This window comes from Mytilus californianus, unplaced genomic scaffold (genome assembly GCF_021869535.1).
Source record: "Mytilus californianus isolate M0D057914Y unplaced genomic scaffold, xbMytCali1.0.p SCAF_11, whole genome shotgun sequence".
NCBI lineage: Eukaryota > Metazoa > Mollusca > Bivalvia > Mytilida > Mytilidae > Mytilus > Mytilus californianus.
The window spans coordinates 12,257,430-12,282,690 of NW_026262593.1; the positions used below are offsets into that span (position 1 = coordinate 12,257,430).

General features: G+C 32.4%; 1 protein-coding gene and 1 long non-coding RNA gene across 3 annotated transcripts; both read right to left on the reverse strand.

The window, feature by feature from the left end:
* Positions 1-591: 591 nt before the first annotated feature.
* On the reverse strand, positions 592-2,232 carry LOC127719575 (uncharacterized). Its single transcript, XR_007990378.1, has 2 exons — positions 1,408-2,232; positions 592-968 (listed from the first exon to the last, which is right to left on the reverse strand). It is a non-coding gene; the product is annotated as an uncharacterized LOC127719575 (long non-coding RNA).
* A 3,250-nt stretch (positions 2,233-5,482) lies between these two features.
* Positions 5,483-24,529, reverse strand: LOC127719563 (serine/threonine-protein kinase Pink1, mitochondrial-like). Of its 2 annotated transcripts, none has more exons than XM_052225782.1 (10): positions 24,137-24,529; positions 18,778-18,928; positions 17,744-18,052; positions 16,710-16,872; positions 15,283-15,468; positions 12,462-12,622; positions 10,241-10,371; positions 9,230-9,410; positions 7,575-7,636; positions 5,483-6,561 (listed from the first exon to the last, which is right to left on the reverse strand). In XM_052225782.1, the coding sequence occupies exons 1-10, from the start codon at positions 24,443-24,445 to the stop codon at positions 6,322-6,324; spliced, it is 1,893 nt and encodes a 630-aa protein (XP_052081742.1). In that variant the 5' UTR covers positions 24,446-24,529; the 3' UTR covers positions 5,483-6,321. The 2 variants fall into 2 exon arrangements, with proteins under 2 accessions (XP_052081742.1, XP_052081741.1); XM_052225781.1 differs by having other exon boundaries at positions 17,744-18,094.
* Positions 24,530-25,261: the final 732 nt, after the last annotated feature.

The following is a 25,261-nucleotide window of genomic DNA, read 5'->3' on the forward strand; positions in this document are numbered from 1 at the left end:
GTTTTTAAACGTTGGCCCAATGTATAAGTGCAAAGTGGCCCTATGTTGGCCCAACGTGATGGCTAAACGTTGGCACAACGTTGTAAGGTTTTATACAATACATTGGCCCAACGTTGGTCCAATGATGGAATAAAACTTGCCGATGTTGAACAAACGTTGGGCCAACGTAGTAAAACAAACTGTAAACAAACGTTGGCACTCCGTTGGTTCAATCTGTAAACTTTTCTATCCATATGAAGGATACTAAAATCCCTTCCAGACAACAACTGCAATAATTCCTGGTTCTTACATCAGTTCAAAATGGCGAAAGTAATACTTTTTTTAAATGTTGCAATTATTGCGTTTTACAGATCCACTATACCATGTTGTGTCTTGCATACTACCCGAAAATTTTGTATTTTGCAACTTTCTCTCAATCTTCCTGAATATGCATGAAATATTTGTCAATGGACGTTTCAGTAACCAACAACCAATCAATCTCTCTCCAGGAATGGTACTTCTGAATTTTATACCCATATTTGTATGAACTCAATTAACGTATCCATGCATATATATGTTACCTATTTTTCTTAAATAATATAAATACAAAGGTATGATTAAATATAATTTATTATTAGCTAGACAACCAGCAAATTAAAAAAAAGTCTTTTTTTGTATCTATACGTTGCTAAATCAGATCTATAGAATGAACATTTTAAAGTCTATTCATGATAATTCATTTATCCCATTTGTATAATATCGATCAGTTTATGTTGTAATATCCAAGCTCTGTATGACGGCCTTGATAATTTATTTTATACAGCTATTTTTCTAGTTCTGTATTCCAACATGGTTTTTATTCACTAGAGTTTTCCTTTTGTTTTCTGCTACACTTTGTTTTGTCACTATTTTTGGCTCCGTCTAATGTTACATCCTTTTAATATCCAGTTTAGCATATCTTCATAAAAGTTATTTCACTACATGTACCTCTGTAATAAAGTAATGAGTAAATGAGTACTCAATGTATGTATATTTAGAATATATTAAATCCTCCTAAAAAATAAACAAAGAGAAAAAATGCATTGTTTCCGGTGTCCTGGCACATTACAATAGTTAGAAAAAATACTCTTTTTTGATATTTTCCCTAGCCTATACATTCCAAGGCAAAAGGCATATTGCATGCTTTACCATACTGGCTAGACTTAACCTCGCTAGCTAGGTTAAGCAGGACAATTGAGTGTAGAAATGGATACAGGAAACTTTGTCAAAAAACGTTCTAAGTAAATAAATAAAACTAGTTGAAAAAAAAAAACACAAAGTCAAATCTAAATACACTAGCATTAACGGTAGTATTAAACATTTTATGCATATATATCTGTGAAATTCGAATCCGATGTAGCATAAAAGATGGCTATTATGTTAACTTACTTTCTTAAACTTATTCATTCTGGGCTATCAAATGGTAGAATGCATTTTTTCCCATCTCCATTCCCATGCATTTTCTAGCCAGGATGTTGTCAATAATTTCTATTATTCCTAGCTCTGTATTATATTTTTGCCCTCTGAATTATTTTGTCTTCTGTAGTACTCAAATACCTAACCTATAACATGTATAAATTTATATTTAAATGTAAAATTGTATATTAAAAAGAAAAGCTACTTCAAGTAATTCAGACAATAATCTTTATAGTCTTTTTCTTTTATAAATATCCTTATGTGTGGTATAGTCTTTTTTTTTTACATCCCCCCTATTTTTTTTTATATTTCAAGCGTCAGTTTTTGTGACTGATATTTACTCCTACAAACTATTCAAATATCGGTTTTCTTTTGCAAAAGTTTTGCCGAGGACAAAAAACTAAATTCAGTCGAGTCCGTATAATTATATATAAATTACAACATTCTTGCAATGAATTTAATAAATAAATACTCTATTTGATATCTAAAACACTGTTACACATGCAAGTGTGTATATGATCAGGTTTCACAAATATATCGTATATGTTTGCATGCGATTTAGAAATAATAAAACTAACAAATTCATTTATATTTCTTTGAAGTAGAAATCATTATACCACATTTCTGAAACATTACGGAACAAGGTACATCTTAAGACAGATTTTTTCTATTAACTTCAGTAAAGGTGATCAATGCAATCGTTATAGATTTCGCAAATAAAACATTAAAATATTAGCAATTTACAATTTGTTTGATGATACTAATGTTCAGTGGCAAATATTTCATGATTATTTAGGATTGAAAAGGACGCCTCCGGGTGCGGGAATTTCTCGCTGCATTGAAGACCTGTTGGTGACCTTCTGCTGTTGTCTGTTCTATGGTCGGGTTGTTGTCTCTTTGACACATTCCCCATTTCCATTCTCAATTTTATTTAAACAAAATCAAGAAAATATTTCGCCAGAAACGTATAAACTTCAAGATCAACATTATCACTAAAATGATAGAAATTATATGTTTTAATTTTGAACAACATCCCTCAGATTAAAAAAAAAAACAAATATGTTTGTCATTCACAATCGTATATAAAACAGAATGTTTAAAGTTATAACTTGCATGTCACTTTCTTTTTCTTTGAACCTCAGATAATATGATTTTCTCTTTTTGTTTTCTTCGTTTCACTGCTTTCTTACAAATACACAACAGGAAATAAACACAAAAGTGACCATCCCATTACATTCAGATTTCCTATAAACTTAATTACCATAGCAACTATCTTTGAAATTTGTCTAACATATGGTCAACCTTATCAGAATGTGCTTGATTAACAGACTGGCTGTATCAAATATCACTCTGTATATAATTGCTAAATTATTATGTTTCACAAAGTTTAATGAATAAAGTTATAATAAATAATGATTGCAATAAATTTAAACTTTTAACCAGGCAATCTATGTTAACGATATATTTTTTTTTTTATTACAGTAATGATATTCCAGTATAAATTTTACCTGAGTTATATATAGAGTATAATATAGGATCAACGTTGGCCCAGCATTGGCCCAGCATTGGCCCAACATAGAGTTGTAAGTGTAATTTCAGTTAATGAACCCTTTCGGTATAACATTAACTTTTCATAAAGCATGCAGCAATCGAAATCACCCGCCTTCCCAAGAGAAATAAAGCGTAAAATATTTCATAATCAATTTTTATTAACAAAATTTCATATCGGCCCTATGTTGCTACTAACGTAATGCCAACGTTGGCCCGATTATTCATAACCAACATGAGATAATAATATGGATTTACAACAGCAGGCCAACGTTGGGCCAATGTTGTGCAGCCAACACCAAAGTGCGACCAACGGACCGAAAATTTGCCAACGTTGGGCCAATGTTGTGCAGCCAACACCAACTGTCGACCAATGGACCGACAATTTGCCAACGTTGGGCCAATGTTGTGCAGCCAACACCAACGGTCGACCAACGGACCGACAATTTGCCAACGTTGGCCCACTGTTAGTCTGTTGACTGGGTTTTCATTCAAGACCGTCAATAAATTATTTAAGCCAAATCTGTTTTAGATTGAACAATGTAAAAGACGTTTCTCGTAGGTCTCAAAGGCATTCCTTAGGCCTATAAACACTATGTATGCCAATGAATCCATAATAAATGAAAAGTCTTTGTTGAGGTTTTAATTACCAGTCCTATAAAGTTCAAAATGATTTTGATTTGCAATTTCTGTGAATACATTTATCCTGTCAGTATCAAGCATTGCCTCTGGATTGATTTTTTTTTTTTCAAACAAATGATGGATTTCTCTTACATAGGTCATGTAAGACAATTCCGTTGATTCAAACTTGCAAAGTAGTCGATATACAGAACATGAGAGTGTTATATCCCTTAGGTTTAAATTGGAATGTTTAATGTAACCATTCCCGTCAAGTACTAGTATGCCACCTTTTCAAAATGAACCAAACATTCTCTGTGTAAGGGCCTTAAGTCAACATTCTTAGATTTCAATCATGATTTCAAATTTGATAAGAACCTGTTTTAGTTGTAATTTCTGTGGAGCATAAAATAGAAGATCAACCAATCAGAATTCCATAATTGGTTATTCCTGTCAAGTTCATTGAAAATCTGAAACATTAAAGGACATTAAAGGATGTACTACAGACACCAATTGTTGACCCTACTGGTTATGACAGCTTCTGCTGGCCTTTAGATTATGTGAGGTAACAAATCAAAATCTTATTTTACCACGGTTTTAGGAAACAGTTAATTGTTTTCAAGGTCAATATTGCCTGATAAGTTAGTTCAAAATGACCAAGTAATTTAAGTTTAGATGACCAAAATACGAAAAGTTCCGCACTGGCCAATGGACACCTTTACTGTGAAAGCCCTAGCTCAACTGAACCTCTTAATAAAAGTGGCCAAAGAAATTTTGGACATATAAATCTGATTTTTTTATGAACTTTGAAAATCATTTATTATTAATTTTCCTTTCATGTCCGTTTATTTTTCTCCATATTAAAAGCGAAGCTCTCAAGAGTCTCTACTGCATAATTTGTAACAATTATGGTATTTAAATCAGGATCAAAATATTTCAAAACTTTCATTTACGGTCATAGTAACTATCTCTTGATGTAGAAAAAGTTGAAACCAGTAGAACTGGAATCATTCACTAGACAAAAGATACCTTTTAATTCCTCAAGAGAAGATAACTTCAGAAAAGTTAAGCTTCAGATGGCTTTATTTTCTACAATACAATTAATACATGTAGTAAGGTTTAACTTTTGTCTTGTTGTTTAAAGGAGAAGATTTTTGAAATTGGCCTATTAGATTCAAAGATCATAATTTGCTGTGAAGTTTCAGAGATGATGAAAATGTAATTTTCCATAGGGAACTATGAAATAAGGATTGTTTGTACAGCACATTCATCAACCTGCCTCAAGTTTAGAAACGAGGAATACTTCTATCAGACACTTGGAGTTATCTGATTATGGTGTTCTTTGGTGTATCGCCACAATATAGCCTTTTAGTGCTGATGCAGCATAAAGTAATCACCAATCAATGTTCTTTGAAGTAGCTCATAACAGCTTTTAATTTAAACCTTTAAGAACCAAGTGGTGTATTGGGAACTGTAACCATATACGCTAGCTTGTTAAAAATCTGAATCAGTCACCCAGTCGTGTACCAAATATGGTATTTTTGTAAATATGCATAGATTACTTTATCCAGGATACTTATCTGCAAACATTCAATTAATTCTGTTATTCATATTAAAAATATTTTTTTTCTTTTTACAAACAATCACAGTTTGACACAACACTTTGCTTGCATTTTAGGACTAGAAGTAATGAGACAAAATCACAGGATATATTTGTTGAAGACAGTGTAGCTTAATGTTTGGAAACTGTCCAAAAAGATAGTCAACTGTATGTTCTTTTATCATTCTGAATATCCTAGAAATATTTGCCACTGGAAGTTCAGTCAAATATCATTAATCCTTCTGATCCGTAGAGAGCTGAATGAAACATTCAAAACAGACCTATTGGTTGTACTACATTTATTCCAAAAAAAAATAAAAAACAACATAAGATTATCAAAAACAAAGAAGTGTTTTAACAAAATTCAACAAAAACAATTTATTTCAATCTTTTCTTCAGCAATAACAGTTAACAAATTGTTTAATCTTAGTCCTGCAGATCTTCAATTTATCCGTTACTTCAATTTGAATCCTGATTTTTCACTCTAAAATATTTATATTAGCCATCATAATTTTATAGATAAGTACAAAAATTTTTACCTTCTCCATCATATTATAAACACAAAATCAATGTAGACTTTTCTGCTTCAATTGTGCAAACAAAAAATCAAATGTTGATAGAGTAATAAGCATATTCTTTAATCTGTCTTGATAGCAAAAAATATCATCAGGTAAAAGAATCATTTAACATTACCTTGCAGATAAACAATTTTGCACAAAGAATACTGCATATAAATGAAGGCTTAATTTAAAATTTCCTATGTCAACATGATTATTCAATATTAAACTGAAATTTCTCTAGGTACTATGATAAGATTTGTTATATCAAATTATCATAAAAAAACTTTAAAACAAAACATGTAGAAATATCATTCTTATAAAGTGTATACACTAAAAAACTTTAAAAATTAAATATACAATTAATCAGGACAAGTATGAAACATCCTATCTCAAACCCAGTTCAAAAATCATTATGTGCAAATCATATCAGATTGTGTGTACAATTAAAAAGAATTTGTCAATAACAAATTTTTCAATGTCTGTAAATGTCTAAACAAAATAAAATAACAAACTACAATATTTATAATATTTCACATCCTGTGACAACTTAACTATCAATGTTCAATATTCCACTTCAGTGAAGTTGTCTATAATTCTGATAATGTCCTCAAGCTTCAGTCTCTGTAGGAATGTTGACATCGGCTGGTCATCAGGGTCCATGTGTTTTTCATGCAGTATGACCTGAGCTGTCAGGATCAGCAGGTGCTCCTTTATATCAGACATGTCAGGCTTAAAAACAAACCATTCAGGTAACCACAGATAAATCTGCATCAGATTTGCTGCATCAGTAGCAGTTGGTCTCTGGAAATAATGAAAGTTAAATTTACATATTCTGTATTAGACAACAAGGCCATTAGAATTTATAATCTTATCCTTGTGTATGATGTGTCAGGGCTAGTATTTCATTTTTAATAAAAGAAAATGTCAGGTATACTTCAACAACAGAAACTGAAATTTTCTGAATTCTAAGTAAAGTAACAATTAATGTATTAGACTTACTTGACAGTACTTTCTCATTTTATTTTGAAGGTTTTGAATTTCATGGTCATGTGTTGGTAGGGCATATATCCTTTAACGTTCACAGGAAATGCATTGAAAATGTTCTCCAAAACAAAGTATATATGAAAACTGCCATTGCTGTTTAAATTTCACATACAGATTGTTACAGCTACATATCTCTTGAAAAAGTACAAACTGACGGAACTTATTTTTTTCCGATATTGCATGATGTAGGTAAAATGAATAAATTTGTTTCTCACTGTGTCAATTTATAACTTTAAGAGTCTATTATCCTAAATTGAGGTAAATTGTATGGCTTTCCAAATACGGTTTTGATTCCTATCATCACTGAAGAGACATTAATTGTCGAAATCCGGATATAGTGTACAAAAACCTTTGCACCTTTTGTTTGCGGTATACCATCTGTTTATTGTTTTCTGTTTAGTATTAAATTCATAATTAAGATCCATTTATTACATCGGTGATCCGTTTATTTGGCAATCGCCAATGGCAGTCAGCAGGATTTAAGAACATTTGTTGTTCGACCTGTTAGTCAAATGTGTTTTGTTAAAATATTCTTTTTCACTTTGTTGGTCTTTTCGAAAATGTTGTTTGTGCTGTACTTAGACCCCACTAACAAGAAATTTGTTTTGCATGCACACGTATTAAAATTGCGGTTTTTATCCAACGCAATCATAGGTTTGAACGTTGTTTTCAATTTAGACTAATTTATAACTTTAGATATATATAGATATAATTTTAAGTTACACAAGAACCTTTATTATCTTTGGTTTTAATGAACAGTAGAAACCAACCTTTGTAGGATCTCTAGATAAACACAGTCTTACTAGTAACTTGACAATATTTGGTACTGTATCTGTAATATATAATATATACTGCTGATACACACAATGTTACAAAAGATCAACATTACAAACTTAAAACCATGCCTGAATCACTAAATGTTATGAAACTTACGAGGCAATTTCAACATAATTCATACAAGAAATGAGCTGTCAAATTAACAGCAATCAGGTTTTCTTTATTTTGTAGGCACTTTCAGGCTTGACGGACCTGACATGTTCCAGGCCTAATTTCCAATCTATTTAGAACCATAACTCCTGAACCGTTAAAGTGATAATAACATTGGCATCAACTTATTGAAATTTGAAAAGTATTGGTTCAATGGTTTATAAGTTATTGCATGGAAACAACAGAAAGTGCCATTTTCAAATCTATCAAGGACCATAACTTCTGTACAGTAATAGTGAAAATCATCAATAACAAATTTGACCTCCATTTTGTCATCATTAGCAACATATTAAAATTTGAAAAGCCTTTTTAAAACGGTTCATAAGTTATTTCACAGAAACAACTTAAAGTGCCATTTCCCAATCTATCAAAAAAAGTAAAAGTAAAAATCGGCAATATAGAAGTTGACCTCTATTCATAAGTTATTGCACAGAAACTGTTAGCTTCCGTCCAACACTCGCCGAATTTCACCATTCTAATAGCAATGGAATTAAACTCAACATATAATCCAGAATCTACTTGTTTCAGACAGACCAATGGACAGATAAAGCAATGACTATATGCTCCCAAATATTTTAAGGGAGCATAATAAAGGAAAAGGTTCTTAAAGGGTTGAAATTGACTCTATGATTTTAAAGTTTTTTTAATCAAGCCGATATATACCCGGTAATGTTGTGTATGACAACAAAATAAGTGAAACTGCAAGCTACTGCTCACTGAAGATACCCACGCCCAAATACTTGACGGTAAACAGGAATTTGTTGAGTGATGAATCTGAAAACACATCACACGGTATAGCTGACTAATATAAACCCTGAAACCAAATTTCAGAAATCCATGTAATGTAGTTCCTGAGAAAGATGCGACAAAAAATATTCATGGGACGGACGAACTGACGGATGGACGGATGGGTGGACGGACGGACAGACAGAGGTAAAACAGTATACCCCCACTTTTTTAAAGCGGGGGTATAATAAGCTGATTTACAAAGTAAACAAAAACTGATATCATGTGGAACCTGCTCATAAAGCTAAACTATATTTTGTATATGTTTAGGTCATGGATTCCAGTAAACCCATACCATGTGGAAAATTGTCAAATGGAAATATAAGCAATAAAGCTGTCATCTGGTGTTACAACTGTGATGAAGGATATTGTTCAAAATGAGACTCTGTATAATGACTTTTGAGATTAAACGTCTGGAGGAATTGTAAAAATAGATTATATATTACATATGTCCATATCATACCTCTGGTATGAACTGTTGAACTACTAGTCCTTGAGGAGACCATTCACCCAGAATCAGGTGCTTCAACACTAGAATTTAAAATTGTATATTTCCTGTTCATAAATTAGGCAGTGAACACAATACTAGTGTCATAAATTTTTATTGACTATTGCCACTGTAATGTCAGAAACCCCAACACTATTTATTTACCTGGTAAGGAGGGCAGATTTTGTTCACTGTAGGTTCTACTATCCAGTAAACCCTGTCCAGACTGGTTCCCATAGAAAGGATTGTCCACAGAGAACAGTTCATAAATAATAGTTCCTACAGTCCAGAGGTCAGCTTTACTATAATCTAACCAGATATCTCTACCTGGAATGGCTGTCGAAATCTGTAATCATAATGGAAAAGATTTATTAGAGAAATGATGTTGTTTATTGTAGCAAAGTGGCAAACTATCAAAAGTGAAGACATCTCTGTTTTTACAATTTTGTTTTTACATATCATTTACTGTCAATTCAGAATTTTTAACATGCATTTATTTTTGTGACTGTTGTATATATAATACAATAAATGTGAAATTAATTATTGCGATTTCAGGAAATACTGAAATTGAGCAATGCAAAAAAATTCAAAATGTGAGTTTTTCAATTTTTGAAGTCATTGAAAGCAAATTGCATAAATTTATGAATTCACAGCATTGGAATTTTTGGTGTTTTTTTTTAAGTCAATTTCCGATTTATAAACTGACTTTACAACTGAATACCTGTTTTTCCTTTCCTAGTAAAGGTATCAGCAATATTTTGATGTAAAAAGCTATGGCAATTGGCTCCTAAACCAGAAATTTTTAAGTAGCAGTGCCAAGTGAAGTATATGGTATAAATTTGACATATCTTTTTTTCTCATAGTTGATTTGTAATTCAACTGATGCTTCAAAAAAGACTATATAGTAAGGAAATCATTCATCCTTTACTTCTCAATCTAGCTCTATATGCACCAAACTTGTAACCTTGAAAGGGAAGTAACTCATGTCAAAATATCATTTGATATGATATGATTTACAAAAAAAATATTTCCAAAACAAATGGATTACAGTGTTTGCCTAATGTTGTAGAAATTAAACAGCTGAAGCAAGGGAATACTTCATAAATGTTTTAAACACCAAAGAAAGTTAGTAGCTTATCATTTTTTATCTTGCATTTATAAGGTAATGCTCCTTACCTCAGGTGCCATTAATAAACAGTTGCCTCCCCTGTCTACATCAGATGTAAAGTATGGAAGTTTCTGTTCAAATTCTGTGTCTGCCAAACAACATCCAAAGTCTCCAATTACAAGCTTGGGTACTGATTGTTCTGTCATATCAATAAAGATTTTTATCATAATGATGAGAATTGTTGGTTTAAATGATAAATACAACCTTACATTACGGTTAAACCTGCGTATAAAGGTCACCCTTGAGTCAATATAAAATGACCTTATAAGAATGGTGACCTTTGAACTGAGGTTCAAAATGCATAGGTATTAAAATAGTGGGACAAGAAGAGGTGATCTGTCTGGTTTTCACCTAATAGAGGTCATCTTTATAGCAGGTTTGACTATGAAAAAAGGTAATGTAGGACATGAATATATGAGTCAGCAATCCAGCAATACAATAAAATGAGAGAAAAAAAGACATCTAAAAATAAAAATGTTTTAATCCATTATATAATATGTCAATGTATTATGGAAATTGATCCATTAAGTCTACATGTCATAATCATATCAAGTCCACATGTCATCATTATATTAAACAATATAAAGGGAATTGAAATACAAATGTGTGTTGTTGACAATATGTTAAAGCTCCAATTAAGGGGTGTAACCCTAGAAAACTCTTAGGGCCAACATATTTCGTTACAAATAAAAATAAGGATCAATAATGAACCAGCTTACTCTATATATAACAAATTATGAGGATAGAATTGCAGCCAAAAGGGAGATGAGGACTTTCAGGTCAAAGGGGCATAACTCTGATCAAAGAAATCTGTAAAATAGGCAGCAAATACATCACTTTATAAGGTAAGAAAGATAAAGGTCACACATCTGTATATATAACACAAATGTAATTAGACACACAACTTAAGAATAGGGAAAACAACCATCCTTACACTTTTGAAAACAAGGCCTAAAAAGTTATTCAAAACATGCATTTTTCTCAATTACTGCATATTTTTCAGAAGACACTAATCAGAGTGCTTGTCAGCACTGAAGGGTAAAGATAGCATGAATTTATCAGTGGGAAGTTAAAAATAAATATTGCATTGTATAAAGCATTGGTTGTAGTTGATTCAACCACAATTCTGGACAAAGGAAGATAACTCCAATTTTTAAAGATGACTTTAAAGATGACATCATTGATATTTTTAGAACATATATTAGATTCCTGCACCTTGCAAAAGTTATGTAATTTTCTTGACAAGTATAACATCATTTTGTGACTTGAACATCTGAGCATATATTTTATTGATAAATTTATGAAAATGTTCATGGATAGGTTGTATAGAGTGTTATGATCAATGCACTATATTTTGTGTATCTCAAAGGTAGTATAAACCTTGGAAGATTTAGATATCAAGTCAGTAATATAGGGTTTTGATTGCATTTCATGCAATCTTTACCAAAAAAATTTGTAAGGGTTCCGCGGAACCAAGTGTCTCGCCTACTTTTGCTGTTGTCTATGTTTTCAGTGTGATAGGGGAATGCACATAATTGATTTACAGTTAATGAAATAAAACCTTTGAAATGTATGAAAAAAGTTATGCTTGTAAAAAATGAATACAGTATGCAATCAAATCTATAGATTTATAAAAGAGTTGAAACATAAATTTATTGAATGAACAAATGATAAAGAAGATAATTTTTACATTGCTTGATGATTTATCCCTTAATTCAGACAACGACGGAATGTAGGATCGCAAAAGTCGCAGGCTCGACAAAAAGGTATTAAAGCTTAAAATTTTAATAACATTATTCAAGTCAAAATAGATGTACTTTAGAAAATGAGCAGTCAACATTATAGGATTCAACACCTTTTTTTCTAGAGCTTAGTGATGTGTAAACTGAACTGTCTTAACTCACAGACTAAATAAATGTCCAAAGGAGTCTGCGCCCAGTTTACACATAACTCTAGAAATCCTTATTCAAATTCTCAACCCAAACATTTGATATTTTTTTCTTTCAACTTTGACTTGCTTTGAACCCCAGAATTCCATTCATAAGTATCACACATAAATATTACACAGTAAAATTGACATAGTGTTTACAAAGAAGTTTCGGCAACATGGTAGATATTAAAGTGAAAGCCAGGGGAAAAATATCAAACAGACCAATCACACATTGAAGTATTTTTAGATATATGCAAATCATATAAGAATTTTACTTATGTATACTTTTGCATACATACCCGAAAATTCCAAAAACAAGTTGTCAGTTTTAATATCTCTATGAGCTATCCCATGATTCCCTAGGTGGACAATTCCCTCCAAAAGCTGAGTCAGTAGGAGACATCTTGTTCTTACGTCTGGTTTATGTTGTTCTAAATATTCTTTCAATGTCATATCATACCTAAAAGTAGTAGTATATATTGAAAAAGAGGTATGTAGGAATTGTGAACAAGTTTTGGGAAACTTTTATAAATCTGTCTCCCCATTATATTGTTAGTATAAATAAATATATATTGCCAATTATCAGAGAAATTTCTTGTTACATGTATTTCTTTCAATGTAAAATTCAATTTTACATTGTATTAGAAGTCAATAGTTAAATAGTGTGTCAGAGAATACATTTTATTAAGTCACTTCACTGAAAACAAAGCAAATTTTTTTACTTTACAAAATAAACATATTATAAATATGTCTTTTGATTGAGTTAAGCCATTTCAATTGATACTTTATAGTGTGTCTTTCTATTTTGTGATGTTACACTTTTGTTTCAGATAAGGGTGAAGGTTTGGTACCATTAAAATGTTTAAATCCGCTGCAATTGTTTGCACCTGTTCTAAGTCAGGATTCTGATGTTCAGTAGTTGTCGTTTGTTGATGTGGTTCATAAGTGTTTCTCGTTTCTCGTTTTTTATATAGATTAGACTGTTGGTTTTTCATTTGAATGGTTTTACACTAGTAATTTTTGGGGCCCTTTATATCTTGCTGTTTGGTGTGAGCCAAGGCTCCGTGTTGAAGACCGTTCTTTGACCTATAATGGTTTACTTTTATAAATTTTGACTTGGATGGAGAGTTGTCTCATTGGCACTCATACCACATCTTTCTTTCTTCTAATTACCCAGTACAATGTTTGGCTGAAAAGTAAACACCAGTATACTCTTTCATTTTATATTTAATTTTGTAAAGTATGTGTTATAGAAAAAAGGAAATAAAACTGAAATGCAAAACTATAACCTTTTTTGTCCTTTACATTAATTGAGTAATTTCATAAAATATAATTGCATTTAAAAATATTCACTATTCAAAAAAAACTTTTTAGATTATTTAGACTAATTAATGTACTTTTAATAATTTCAACTTTATAAAAGAAATACAACTTCATTCATGTATATGAACTTTAGACATTTGCATAACAAAAAGTTGTCTATGTTTCCCATGAATTTAACTATGCTGTGTTATCTCCTTTAAGTTGTTAGATTTTTAATAAAGTCTGAACTTATCAGATGAAGAACAGCAATAAAAGCACTGTTTGTTAGTTTTTGAAGTATTTCTCATTCACTTCCTCTACATGAGCTTTTCCATTACCATATAACAGGGTAGGTGTCACTAGTGAAGCTGTCTGGCCCTTCCAGAGCACACCCAGAGTTAAACCCTGGTTTTTGATGGAGTTTGTGTTGCCCAATCTTTTAATTTACTGTGTATCATTTTAAGAGCTTGTCTTTTCTGCACATTTTTTTTTTTTGCCAATAGCATTACCTATTTTCCTTGATTATGGCTTTAGATTACTTTATAGGTGTAAAAGTGATAATAAAAGGCTTTGCTAAGCGCAGCTGGATACGACCGCAGAGGTCCAACCCTGAACAGTTGGGGCGGAAATGGACACAATATTCGCGCTTGATACAGGCCTGAATTTGGATTGTAATTAAATATTTGACACATCAAAGGTTTCTGACACAGAAAAACTGTAGTCAAAGAACTTAGAATTGGTAATATGATTTGAATTAATATTCAAATTTTTGCTTCTGTGCAATACACTATGCTTTGTGAATTGACCCCCCACCCCCAACAAAATACAAAAAAATTTACCCTCCCTTTTTTTTTGCTTTTGTGAAATACACTATGCTGTTGCGTATTGACACCCCCCCAAAAAAAACTTTTGTTTACCCCCCCCCCCCCCTTTTTTTGCCAAAAAAAATAAATATTTGAAGAAATTTTCTTTTTAATTTCTGAAATCTGAAATGAAAAAAAGAAATTGCCCCCCACAATTTCTTTTTTAACCCCCTCCCCCCCTTTTCAAAAAAAAAAAATTCTTTCCCTCAAGATATGGTCATAATCTCAATTCAAGTTTCCAATGGAGTTTGCAACCATAATTACCAATTTAAATACATCATAAAAGTCTTAAATAGATAATTTAAAAGCAGTGTAAGGGAGGTAATCCAACATTGTACAATTTTGTTTTTGGATTACCTCCCTTACACTGCTTTTAAATTGTCCATTAACCAGGAAACCCTTGTTTTTTCCCCTTTTTTGCCCCTAATTCCTAAACGGTTTGAGCCATAACCCCCCAAAGCCAATCATAACCATCCCTTTGTGGTATGGAAACTTGTGGTATAATTTCAGAGAGATCCATACACTTAAACACAAGTTATTGTCTTGAAGTTAAAAAAATGCTTATTTTTAGCCCTTTTTTGGCCCCTAATTCCTTAACTGTTAGTACCATAACCCCCAAAATCAATCCCAAGCTTCCTTTTGTGGTATTGAACCTTATGGTAAAATTTCATAGATATCCATTCACTTAAACTAAAGTTATTGTGCGAAAACCAATGTGTCATCGGATGACGAAGACGACGACACCAACGTCATACCAATATACGACCGCAAAAATTTTTTGAAGTCGTATAAAAATTTCGGCATCAAATTCTAGACACTGGCATTGCCAACCCTGTCATCTTGAAATCAATTATTTACATTAGTCCAGGGGATTCTACAATATTAAGACTTCTAGTTAATCGTATATTTCTCAACTTCAGAAGTTCTAATTTGAAATGTTTGTGAAGCAACTTACTTCTTCATCACAAAGTTCATTGTCATATTACGTCCTAATCCACTTGAATACTGCCTCTTTGGTAATGCAGCTGGATAGGTTTCCATGGCAACTGATAACTGAGGCATGTTGAAGGGATCAACAAATGCACCAATCATGTCGACAATGTTTGGATGCTGTGGTAATGATTTTAGTCTTACTCTGTTTCTGTAAAGAAAACAATTTAAATGTGTTTGCTTCTGTAAACTAGAGGCTCCAAAAAGCCTGAATTGCTTATATGGTCAAGACATGCCATATTGATTTTTACATCAAAATAAGGACCAAAAAAAATATTTTATCTTTGATCAATTTTGATGTTTACAGTTTTTGTCTTATCTATACAAGTTTTCAAGATGACAAACATGCCTAAATTTGTTCAAAAATCTCCATTTAAGGGCAATAACTCCTCTAAGGAGTCAATAGCTTCAGTCACATCAGCTTTTATGTAGATCTTGTTTTCTTATCATTTCTGCTGTCATCAGTTTCTGTTAATCTATAATAGTTTTCAAGTTAATCAGCAAAAATTGTAAAATTGTCCAAAATCATCATTTAACAGCAGTAATTCCCAAAAGGAGTCATCTGATAATTTTGGGACATGTGGAAAGAAGGTTGATCTTGACATTCTGAACATTTTCACCCATTAAATTTTCTCTATTTTTTATGGTTTACAAGATATTGGAAAACTTCCTGCATTTGCCCCCTATGTTCTAATTTTCATTTCCCCCATTCTGGTATCTTTTTCCCCATTTTAAACTATGTACCAATATAAAAATCCAGAGTCGAAAAAGGAAAAACATGGTTCAATTGAAATTTGGTGCAATGGACAATTATCATTTACTGGTTTGAAAATAAATTTTAGCAAACAAACAATATGGTATTACATAAAAGAACACTGTCTTGTTTGTGACTGTTGCTGTCAGTGTTAACATGTAATTTTGACTGCAAAATACTAAGATAAATTATTAGTAAAATATGGAAAATAAACAAACAATAATACAATTTTTTCAGATGCTAATTCTTGATCATGAAGAAGCTTCTGTCCAAGTTTTGTAAAATTCCATGAAGTACCTGATGTTGTAAAAATACTTTCCTTTTGTCTGAACCAATATGTTGACAACATAGACAGTGGAATATATGATCATTACAACTTCCATCACAGGAGTGGCACATGTATATAAGTAATAACAATATGCTGTGAATTGTTATCAATCCTATGTACCAGTCATCTATACAATATGATGGTAGATAGGTAGAACTGGCACCCTGTTATCTACTGAAACCTCTCCTATTCACTAAGACCCCTTACTGTTAGATGGGTAGAACTGGCACTTTGTTACCTAACTGAAGTACCATGAAATCCCCTTACTAGTAGATGGTGGACTAGTTCTGTGTTACCTGCTGTTACCTACCTGAAGTACCATGAATCCCCTAACTGGTAGATGGGAACTCTAGCAGGGACAGTCTCCTTTTCCATGGCCTTCATTATAGAATCAGCTTTTGATTCAACCTCATAGTTAAACATCATTTTTACATCCAGGTTATACTTGATTGATGTGGTATCTTCTATTGACCCTTTAAAAAAAGACAACTCTGCATAATTTTTTTATTATGACTTAAATCATGACAGTATGGTCATTTGGAATGATTTTGATTTGATTTTTGGTGTTTTAACGCCACTTTTAAGCACCGCTTTTGGGCTATTAGTGACGGCCAGTTTTTATTGGTGGAGGAAGCCGGAGTGCCCGGAGAAAACCAAGACCTTCGATAGGAAAACTGACAATCCTAGCCACTTGACTCCAATCTTAATTGGCTAGGATTGTCAATCTTAATTGACTCCAATCTTAATTGACAATCCTAGCCAATTAAGATTGGAGTCAAGTGCACCCGCACGAGCGGGGTTCGAACTCACAACCTTAGTGTTGACTGGCTAGTGATTACAGTAGTAACTACTTAGACCACTCGGCCACCGAGGCCCCTTCATTTGGAATGTGTCGAAATTCTACAATAGGTATCATAAGTAAATGGACATTGCAACCCATAGAAAAAACTGAAAATATCATGCCATGTCCAGGGCTTTTAAAGCTGACTACTGTATATGGTAAGGGTTTTGATCATCGTTGAGGCCATACAGTAACCTATAGTTGCTTTAATCCATGTCATTTAGACTACAGGTAGTGGATAATTGTCTCATTGGCATCTTATAACATCTCCTGATTTTATAATATCAATTAAAATTGTAATTAATTATAATTTTTGTATTTCATTTTTATAGAAAAGAAAAATAGAAGCACATGTATAAAATACAAAGGATCATCAACATCAATTCCAAAAAAAATAACTAATTAACAAGTAATGTAGTATTTTATATAGCAATATAGAATCCTCAAATTACAGACATTACAAAATAATTGAGTTGAAAAAATTGACACATATGAATCCGTACCTGTTCCAATTCCTTCCTCATCAATATCACATTCCTCCTCAGATTCTGTATTTTCACTCTCTATATCACTAGATTCAGTTGAAATAGACATACTCTCCACAGAAATTTCATCATCAAAGTTATGTTGGTTTAGGGTCCCCTCTCTGCTCTCAATGAAGGAAAAGCTTTCATTTATCTCCCTTTCATTTACTGAAAAACTTGACATAGTTGTCTCCCCTTCACTGATGTCAATTACAGAAAATGATTGGCTGGGTTCTTCCTCCAGATATTCTTCAGTAGGTGGGTACCATTTATCTTCTTCTTCTTCATCTTCAACATAGGTAGATTGTAAATTAACAAATTTTTCAAAATCTGAAAAGAATTTGAAAAGGGAGATAATCCAAAATTACAATTTAGAATCTATAGAAAACATTAAATAGCATATTGTATAGAGCCTTTACATTGACTTCATGTCTTTTGGTTGTTGTCTTAATATTACTGTCTTATTGACATATGCCCAACATATCCTTTAATTCATATTTATCTCATAATCAAATGCTTTTCATTCACATCTGATTTAAAGATCTGAATTCAATTGTAAATGCAAGTACTTCATATTCAGCAAATTTAAAGCGTTATGGGTTTGACTGAAAAATTATACCTTGCTTGAAATAAGATACATGTACAAAATCTACCAAAATAGCCTCGTTGTAACTACTTTTCATAAATATTTAGATATGTGCCAAGGCTCTGTCCATAATGTAGTTTCCCATCAAGATGTCTTTTACAAAGATAAAATGCCTTTATGGGAAGGTTTGGTTCATAACTAGCTATACCAAAAACATAAAATTACCTTTTTAGAACCAATTTGTCAATTCAACATGTTTATGATGTCACTATTTTATGATGTCATAGTGACATCACGCACTAAAAATGTCTGCATTATATTTTACTATTCAATTTTAACTTTTTCTGCAATTTCAGAGGATACATGTACCCCGCCTTCAGCTGAAAAGCCAGATGTTATACAAGAAGACATTGATTAACAATCATACCTGAAGAATTATCAAATTCCTTTCCATCTTTTTGTCGAGCTTCAAACACCACAGCATTACATCCTTTACCAATAACTTGACCCAGGTCAAATGAGTCTAGGGACAGTTGCTGTATAATTGGACTGGTCTTGATCTGGTTCTGTAGTACTTCCTGTAATTACATAAATTATGTTACAAAAATTTATTGCAAATAATAATGATGAATGGTTGGTTTTTACTATCCAATGGCAAATACATGTGTTTCATATTTTTTCATGTCAGGGTCTTTTATAGCCGACTATACAGTATGGGTTTTTCTCATTGTTGAAGGCCATACAGTTGCCTATAATTGCTTACATCCACTTCATTTGAACTTTGGTAGATAGTTGTCTCATTGGCAATCATACCCCATCTTCTTATTTTTATATTACATGTAAATAGTGTTGTTCAATAGATAAAAATTGCAACAAATGATGGGTTACAATTGGTTACCAAGATTTCCCAAGATCCTTCACTTTCAGTGAGTATAAAATAAATTTTCAAGCGAACTCCATAAATTTTGACGGATCAAACTTCCGGTTTAATATAAATCAAACATCATTAATTCAGCAAATTTTACAGAGTTCAGTTTGAAAATTTATTTCAGACTTCGAAAGTGAAGGATCTAGGGAAATCTGAGTAACCATTTGAAAAATGAAATAAGTCATCAACACTTGGCATGAATTGTTACTTATTTCATCATTACTTTGGATATTTTTGGAAACATTTTGCACATACAAGCCCACAAAAGCAATTTTTTTAAATATGGAAATTTTCTTGCTGTTGGTGAAAATTTCATGGCAAAATCTGGTCTCAAAGTTGAGCACAAAATTCCTCTCAAAGTCCAGGCAGAAAAAAATGGCTTTGTCGTTATGATGTCACAGCAAACAAGAGGCTCTCAAGAGCCTGAATCGCTCACCTGTATTTCAGAGGAGAAGATTTTTAAATGTTAGCAAACTTGATGAACAAATTGTGTAAAGTTGTCTTTAAAGGGCAATAACTCCTTAAGGGGTCAATTGACAATTAAGGTCTTAATAACTTTTTTATAGATCTTACTTTGCTGAACATTATTGCTGTATACAGTTTATATCTATCTATAATAATAGTCAAGATAATAACAAAAAACTGCAAAATTTCCTTAAAACTACCAATTTAGTGGCAGCAACCCAACAATGGGTTGTTCGATTCATCTGAAAATTTCAGGGCTGAAAGATCTTGACCAATTAAACAATTTTACCCCAAGTCAGATTTGCTCTAAAAGCTTTAGTTTTTAAGATATAAGCCAAAAACTGCATTTGACCCCTATGTTCTATTTTTAGCCATGGTGGCCATGTTTGTCAATGGATCAAAACTTCGGATACAATTTATAAACTAGATACCCTAAGGAACATTTAGTTAAAGTTTGAAGGTATTTGGCCCAGTAGTTTCAGAGGAGAAGATTTTTGAAATAGTTTACGACGACGACGGACGCCGACGGACGCCAAGTGATGGCATAAGCTCACATGGGGCCCTTTGGGCCCCATGTGAGCTAAAAATTAAAATAGCCTTTCAAGATGCCATAATTATTTGGCCTGGTATCTTATCAGATGCCAAAGCAACTTAATTCTAACTGGTGCAAAACAACTCGGACTGTCTATGAAGACAACTCAGATAGTCAATAGTCAACTGGGACCTTCTATAAGGTCAACTGGGACCCTCTATAATGCCAACTCAGACAACACTTCAAAGGAGACAATATAATCAACAAGCATTCTGGGCGTATTTAATGGCAATACATAGTCCCCTACCGGTTAAAATTCATTGTACTGAAACACAAAATTGCTAACTTGATCTATAACTTGTCATGGTGTAAACTATATAACGAATATCAAGTCAATATCTTCAAGCAGGATGAAAAAAAGTATGGAAAACTGATTATTTAAGTGAATTTTGTAAGTCCAAGGACCATAACTCTGCACAAAATCATCAGACCGGGACAAAATTTTAACTTGATCTGTAACTTGTCATGATAAAACTATAAACCAATCATCAAATCAATATCTTCAAGCATGACGAAAAAAAATGCAGAAAACTGATTATTTAAGTGAATTTTGTAAGTCCAAGGACCATAACTCTGCACAAAATCATCAGACCGGAACAAAATTCGAACTTGATCTGTAACTTGTCATGATAAAACAATACACCAAATATCAAATCAATATCTTCAAGCACTAAGAACAAAGTGTGGAAAACTGATTTGCATGAATGAACGGATGGACAGACAGACGGACGGAGTGCAAACCTAAAGTCCCCTTTGACTTCATCGGTAGGGGCTTATAACAAATCCAACAACAAAAATAAAACATATTCATCCTCTACTTTGTTTTTAGGGTGTAAATTAAGTTTTATTATAAATTAATAAAGATAAGCAGAAACTTTAATCCACATTTAACAAATTATTTTGATAATTTTTGCAAATTCAGCAATACACCTTATCGCTATTCCCGCTTGACCCGAGAATCTGTCCCGATTGAACTTTTGACGTCATACAACAATCACTTTTCCATTATGACGTCAAAATTGTACGGGAACTTTTGTGATGTCCAGTAATGGTGGACAAATAGCGATAAGGTGTATGTATAAACGATATTTTTATGTGAAACATAACATTTAATCATTTATAATCATTTTCAAATAGTCTTAACTTTCTTTTAATACTTTGTCGGGTTGACATTATATGTAGATGGTCCAAGTTGTCTTTATTAAAAGGTCCGAGTTGCCTCCAGGCCCAGTTGTCCCTGTCATTCTTACAGTGGCTCTCACCAATTTGGATTTTTTTCTTTTTTCTGTTTCTTACTTGCCATTAGGGTCAGAAATAGATTTCTTTCGATTTTCAAGCATGGTTCTTATTATCAAAGAAAATAATACTTAAACATGTTATAAGTTGTCCGTCTTCAAGTTTAAAAATAACGTAATGCCTTTGATCGTCGTTAAAGAATTATGCGAAATTATCGGCAATTTGTACATTTCCCTTTGATCTTACTGCCTAATATTTGGAAGATCATGGACTGGACTTGATACTCGAAAATATTAGGCAATGACGTCATGCATGTATCAGTGCAGCAACGTCACGTGTTCATGTCCGTCCGTTTCAATTTATCAATGAAATGCACGCGACTTCATTCATACAACCGAACAACTATCCCAACGTTTTGTACGCGTAAAAGTAGTTTTACTTATTATTTCGTTTTACTTCATATTCTGAACAAAAAAAAATACAGTTAAGACAAATTGCCGATAAAAAGAATAATGGCATTTTATTTTTTGATACTGACTTCATCAGCTCGAATATCAGCTCGCCCTTGCGGGCTCGCTTGATATTCTTGCTGATAAAGTCAGTATCAAAAACAAAAATGCCATTATTCTATATTTATCTGTTATTTTTTTCTTCTTTTTTTCCAGATAAACAAAGAATATACAAACTATATAAAAAAATAATAATAAGTATCTCAAAGTTAAAACAAAAATCAAGTCTAACGTCCTATCACCCCTTAGGAAACCCCGTTCGAACTAAATTCCAAACGAAAGACATTCTTTAACATTGTATTTTTTTTTATCTTACACATCGATGTCAACTTGCATCTTTACACAATGTACACACATTTAGTGTGTTTGTTTGAAAAAGCAATGGCGAGTTCAGCTGTGAATATTTGACTTGATTAATTATTCTCTTTAAGTCGGCGAATTGTTTGACTTAACTAAAACAAGGTAAGGAAATCGTATACTGTCTTTACACAACCTTAACCAAAACTCATTCATCGTTTATAATATTATAAAAAAAATTGTGATGAAGTAATCCTGCAAAACTGGGGGGTAGGAGGGGTCCTGATCCCGAAATCCCGGGCATAAAAACATGGAATCCCGAGGTCCCGAATTTAAAAAAATTTAAACCCGACATCCCGAAATTTGGAAAAAAGAATTCCCGGATCCCGAAAGGATCAATCCCGAAATCCCGAGCTTAAAAACACCTAGGTTGGTTCCCTCCGTAAAATATTCAGTATGCCTTCGGAATATACAAGTATTGTCAAGATTTTCAATAACGGCCGGGTACCAGTCTAAAAAACACCCGATCCCGGAGTCCTGATAAAGGTCCTACCCCCCCCCCCCCATAACTGCCAAAGGTAAATGAAAAAGTCTTGTCCTAAATATGAACTTAAAACAATCTCTTTCAGACTAGCATTTTAATCAGTCTTATTCAAAGCATGTTCATACTGACATGAAGTGTGACTTACTTATGACTTGTGATCTAAAACATATTATTCCACTGTTTAAACATATTGATAGTTTAATCAATATTTGATTGGTTGAGACTATCCCACGTGTCATTGAACAAATCTTCATATTCCATTCTGAGGATCATATTCCCCTCTGAAATATCGGGATTACTTCGTGCGACGTTATATACGCGCGGTTAATGTACATAACGTTTTGAACTTCTTATTCTTCTTAAAATAGCGATAGCAAAAATCATTCTCATGTTCAAATTTATTTCAGACGATAAAACAAAAAGACTTATAATTAAATTTTGATCCTTACTGTTTATCAATGGGTATGTCGTGTTTAGTCTGACTTACAAAAACAAGCGGATAAGAAAAAAAATGTATGCAAAATAATATTTAATGTATTGATAGTAAACAAAGCATAGGCAGTGGAATAAAACATTCATTTCCCTTTGCCTCGGGAGATATGAAGATTTGCTCACCCTCGAAAAATCATATTTCCCTCGGGCAGAGCCCTCGTGAAATATGAATATTCTTGGGTGAACAAATCTTCATATCTCCCTCCAGCACGGGAAATAAATGTATAATATTGTTGACTTAGCACTCAGAATCTGCTCTGAAATACTTTTATATAAATATAAAAATGCATAATTGTTAAAAAAAATTAAATAGAAGAAGAAAAATATTAGACCCAGTCTTTTTTGTTCTTATCTATTTCACTGTTTCCGACTGTCAGAGTTATATTTTCGTTATTTTATTATTATTTAACGTTTTCATGCTGAATTGATATTTTCATTTTTTATTAATGCGAATTAGTCATATCGAATATGATCATTTTCCTATAGCACTTTACGCCCTGGTTTGACGGGTGCCTAGCGTGGCACATTGATAGTAAAAACAAAAAATAGAAAATAAAAAAAATTAATAGCAAAATAAGTAAAACGAAATTGTCAGAAATAAACAGAAAATAGAAAATAAAGCCCCCGAGCCGAGGTCATATATTATAGGATTACTATCAGAGTCTACATAAAAACATGAAAAGTTTCAGCTATGACAATGCAGACAACACATCTATAACATACTCTGATATCTTCTGTCAATTTTTCATTCTCGTTTTGTTTCGAAGTTGCCAAGGCCAAACCAACAAAGCCGAAAAATGGGAGTCGTTGTGGTCTTCTAAACTCGAAAGCTGCTCTCCGTCTTAGCTGACTCGCTATCGTTTTGTATGACACACGACTTGTAAATAAGTTGCTTCTTGTTGGAGATGGATGCAGACGGGACAGTTCTGTTTTTGGTTGTCGGACTTCAACATTGTGTGATTGTTTTGAAAAAGCGAGTCGAATGAAATCCTTCCCACGTTTGAAGACATTCGAACTGACTTTGGCTGTCATTTTAGAGCCTTGCTGAGGGCTCAGGCCAAATCAAAGCCTAGCCCTCGAGATGAAATATATCTATATAACAGCAGAAATAACTATTTTTGTAAAAGAATTATTCCACCATTTATGTATCTGTATCGAGATAAATTCTGCCAATGTAGGCACACCTCCAATGGAGTTGAATATATATAATGTCCTTCACCACACAATATAATAATACACAATGAATCCAATTATGAATACTTAGTAATATATCAATAAAAATGACCTCTGAACCGCCACCGTTATGTACAATTAATATATGATTTGACAATAAAAAGATAAAACTTATCTTTAATTTTAATCTGTATGCACCCATATAATAACCAAAATTTATCATTGGTTGATAACCGTCTATTTGATTCGATTACAACTGATGATATGGGTCATTTTAAAAAAATGTCGAATTTTCAGTACACCCATACTAAATTTTTTATTTCTAATGGAAATTTCAGTTGTAATTGTTTACATGAAAGCTTGTAGGATTTATGATTCAGAACATTAATAATAAACACGATTTACATCTATTTTCATAAGATTAAAATGTATTTAAGTCCGATTTTTGGGTAATTTGTGTGCGTACAGTTTCCGATTTTCTGATCGCCTTGATATCTGCAAAAGGGACTTTTAAGAACGTTAATAACTACTATAACGAAAAATCGTAGCTTCTTTATCATTATATGTAACATTTTATCTACAAACTTTATTCAATCCGCGTACATGAAGTGCATGTCCATCCTGTTACCGCTACTTAAATCAGCCGTTAAATTATTCTCCCTATGAATATTGAAT

Excerpts from the sequence above, each read along its gene's own strand:
- LOC127719563 (XM_052225781.1), bottom strand. The coding sequence starts at position 24,445 with ATGACAGCCAAAGTCAGTTCGAATGTCTTCAAACGTGGGAAGGATTTC. Across the intron at positions 10,372-12,461 it reads CTTGTTTTTGGAATTTTCGG|AACAATCAGTACCCAAGCTT; the intron begins GTATGTATGCAA and ends TTGATATGACAG. Across the intron at positions 7,637-9,229 it reads AAATCTGCCCTCCTTACCAG|ATACAGTACCAAATATTGTC; the intron begins GTAAATAAATAG and ends TATATATTACAG.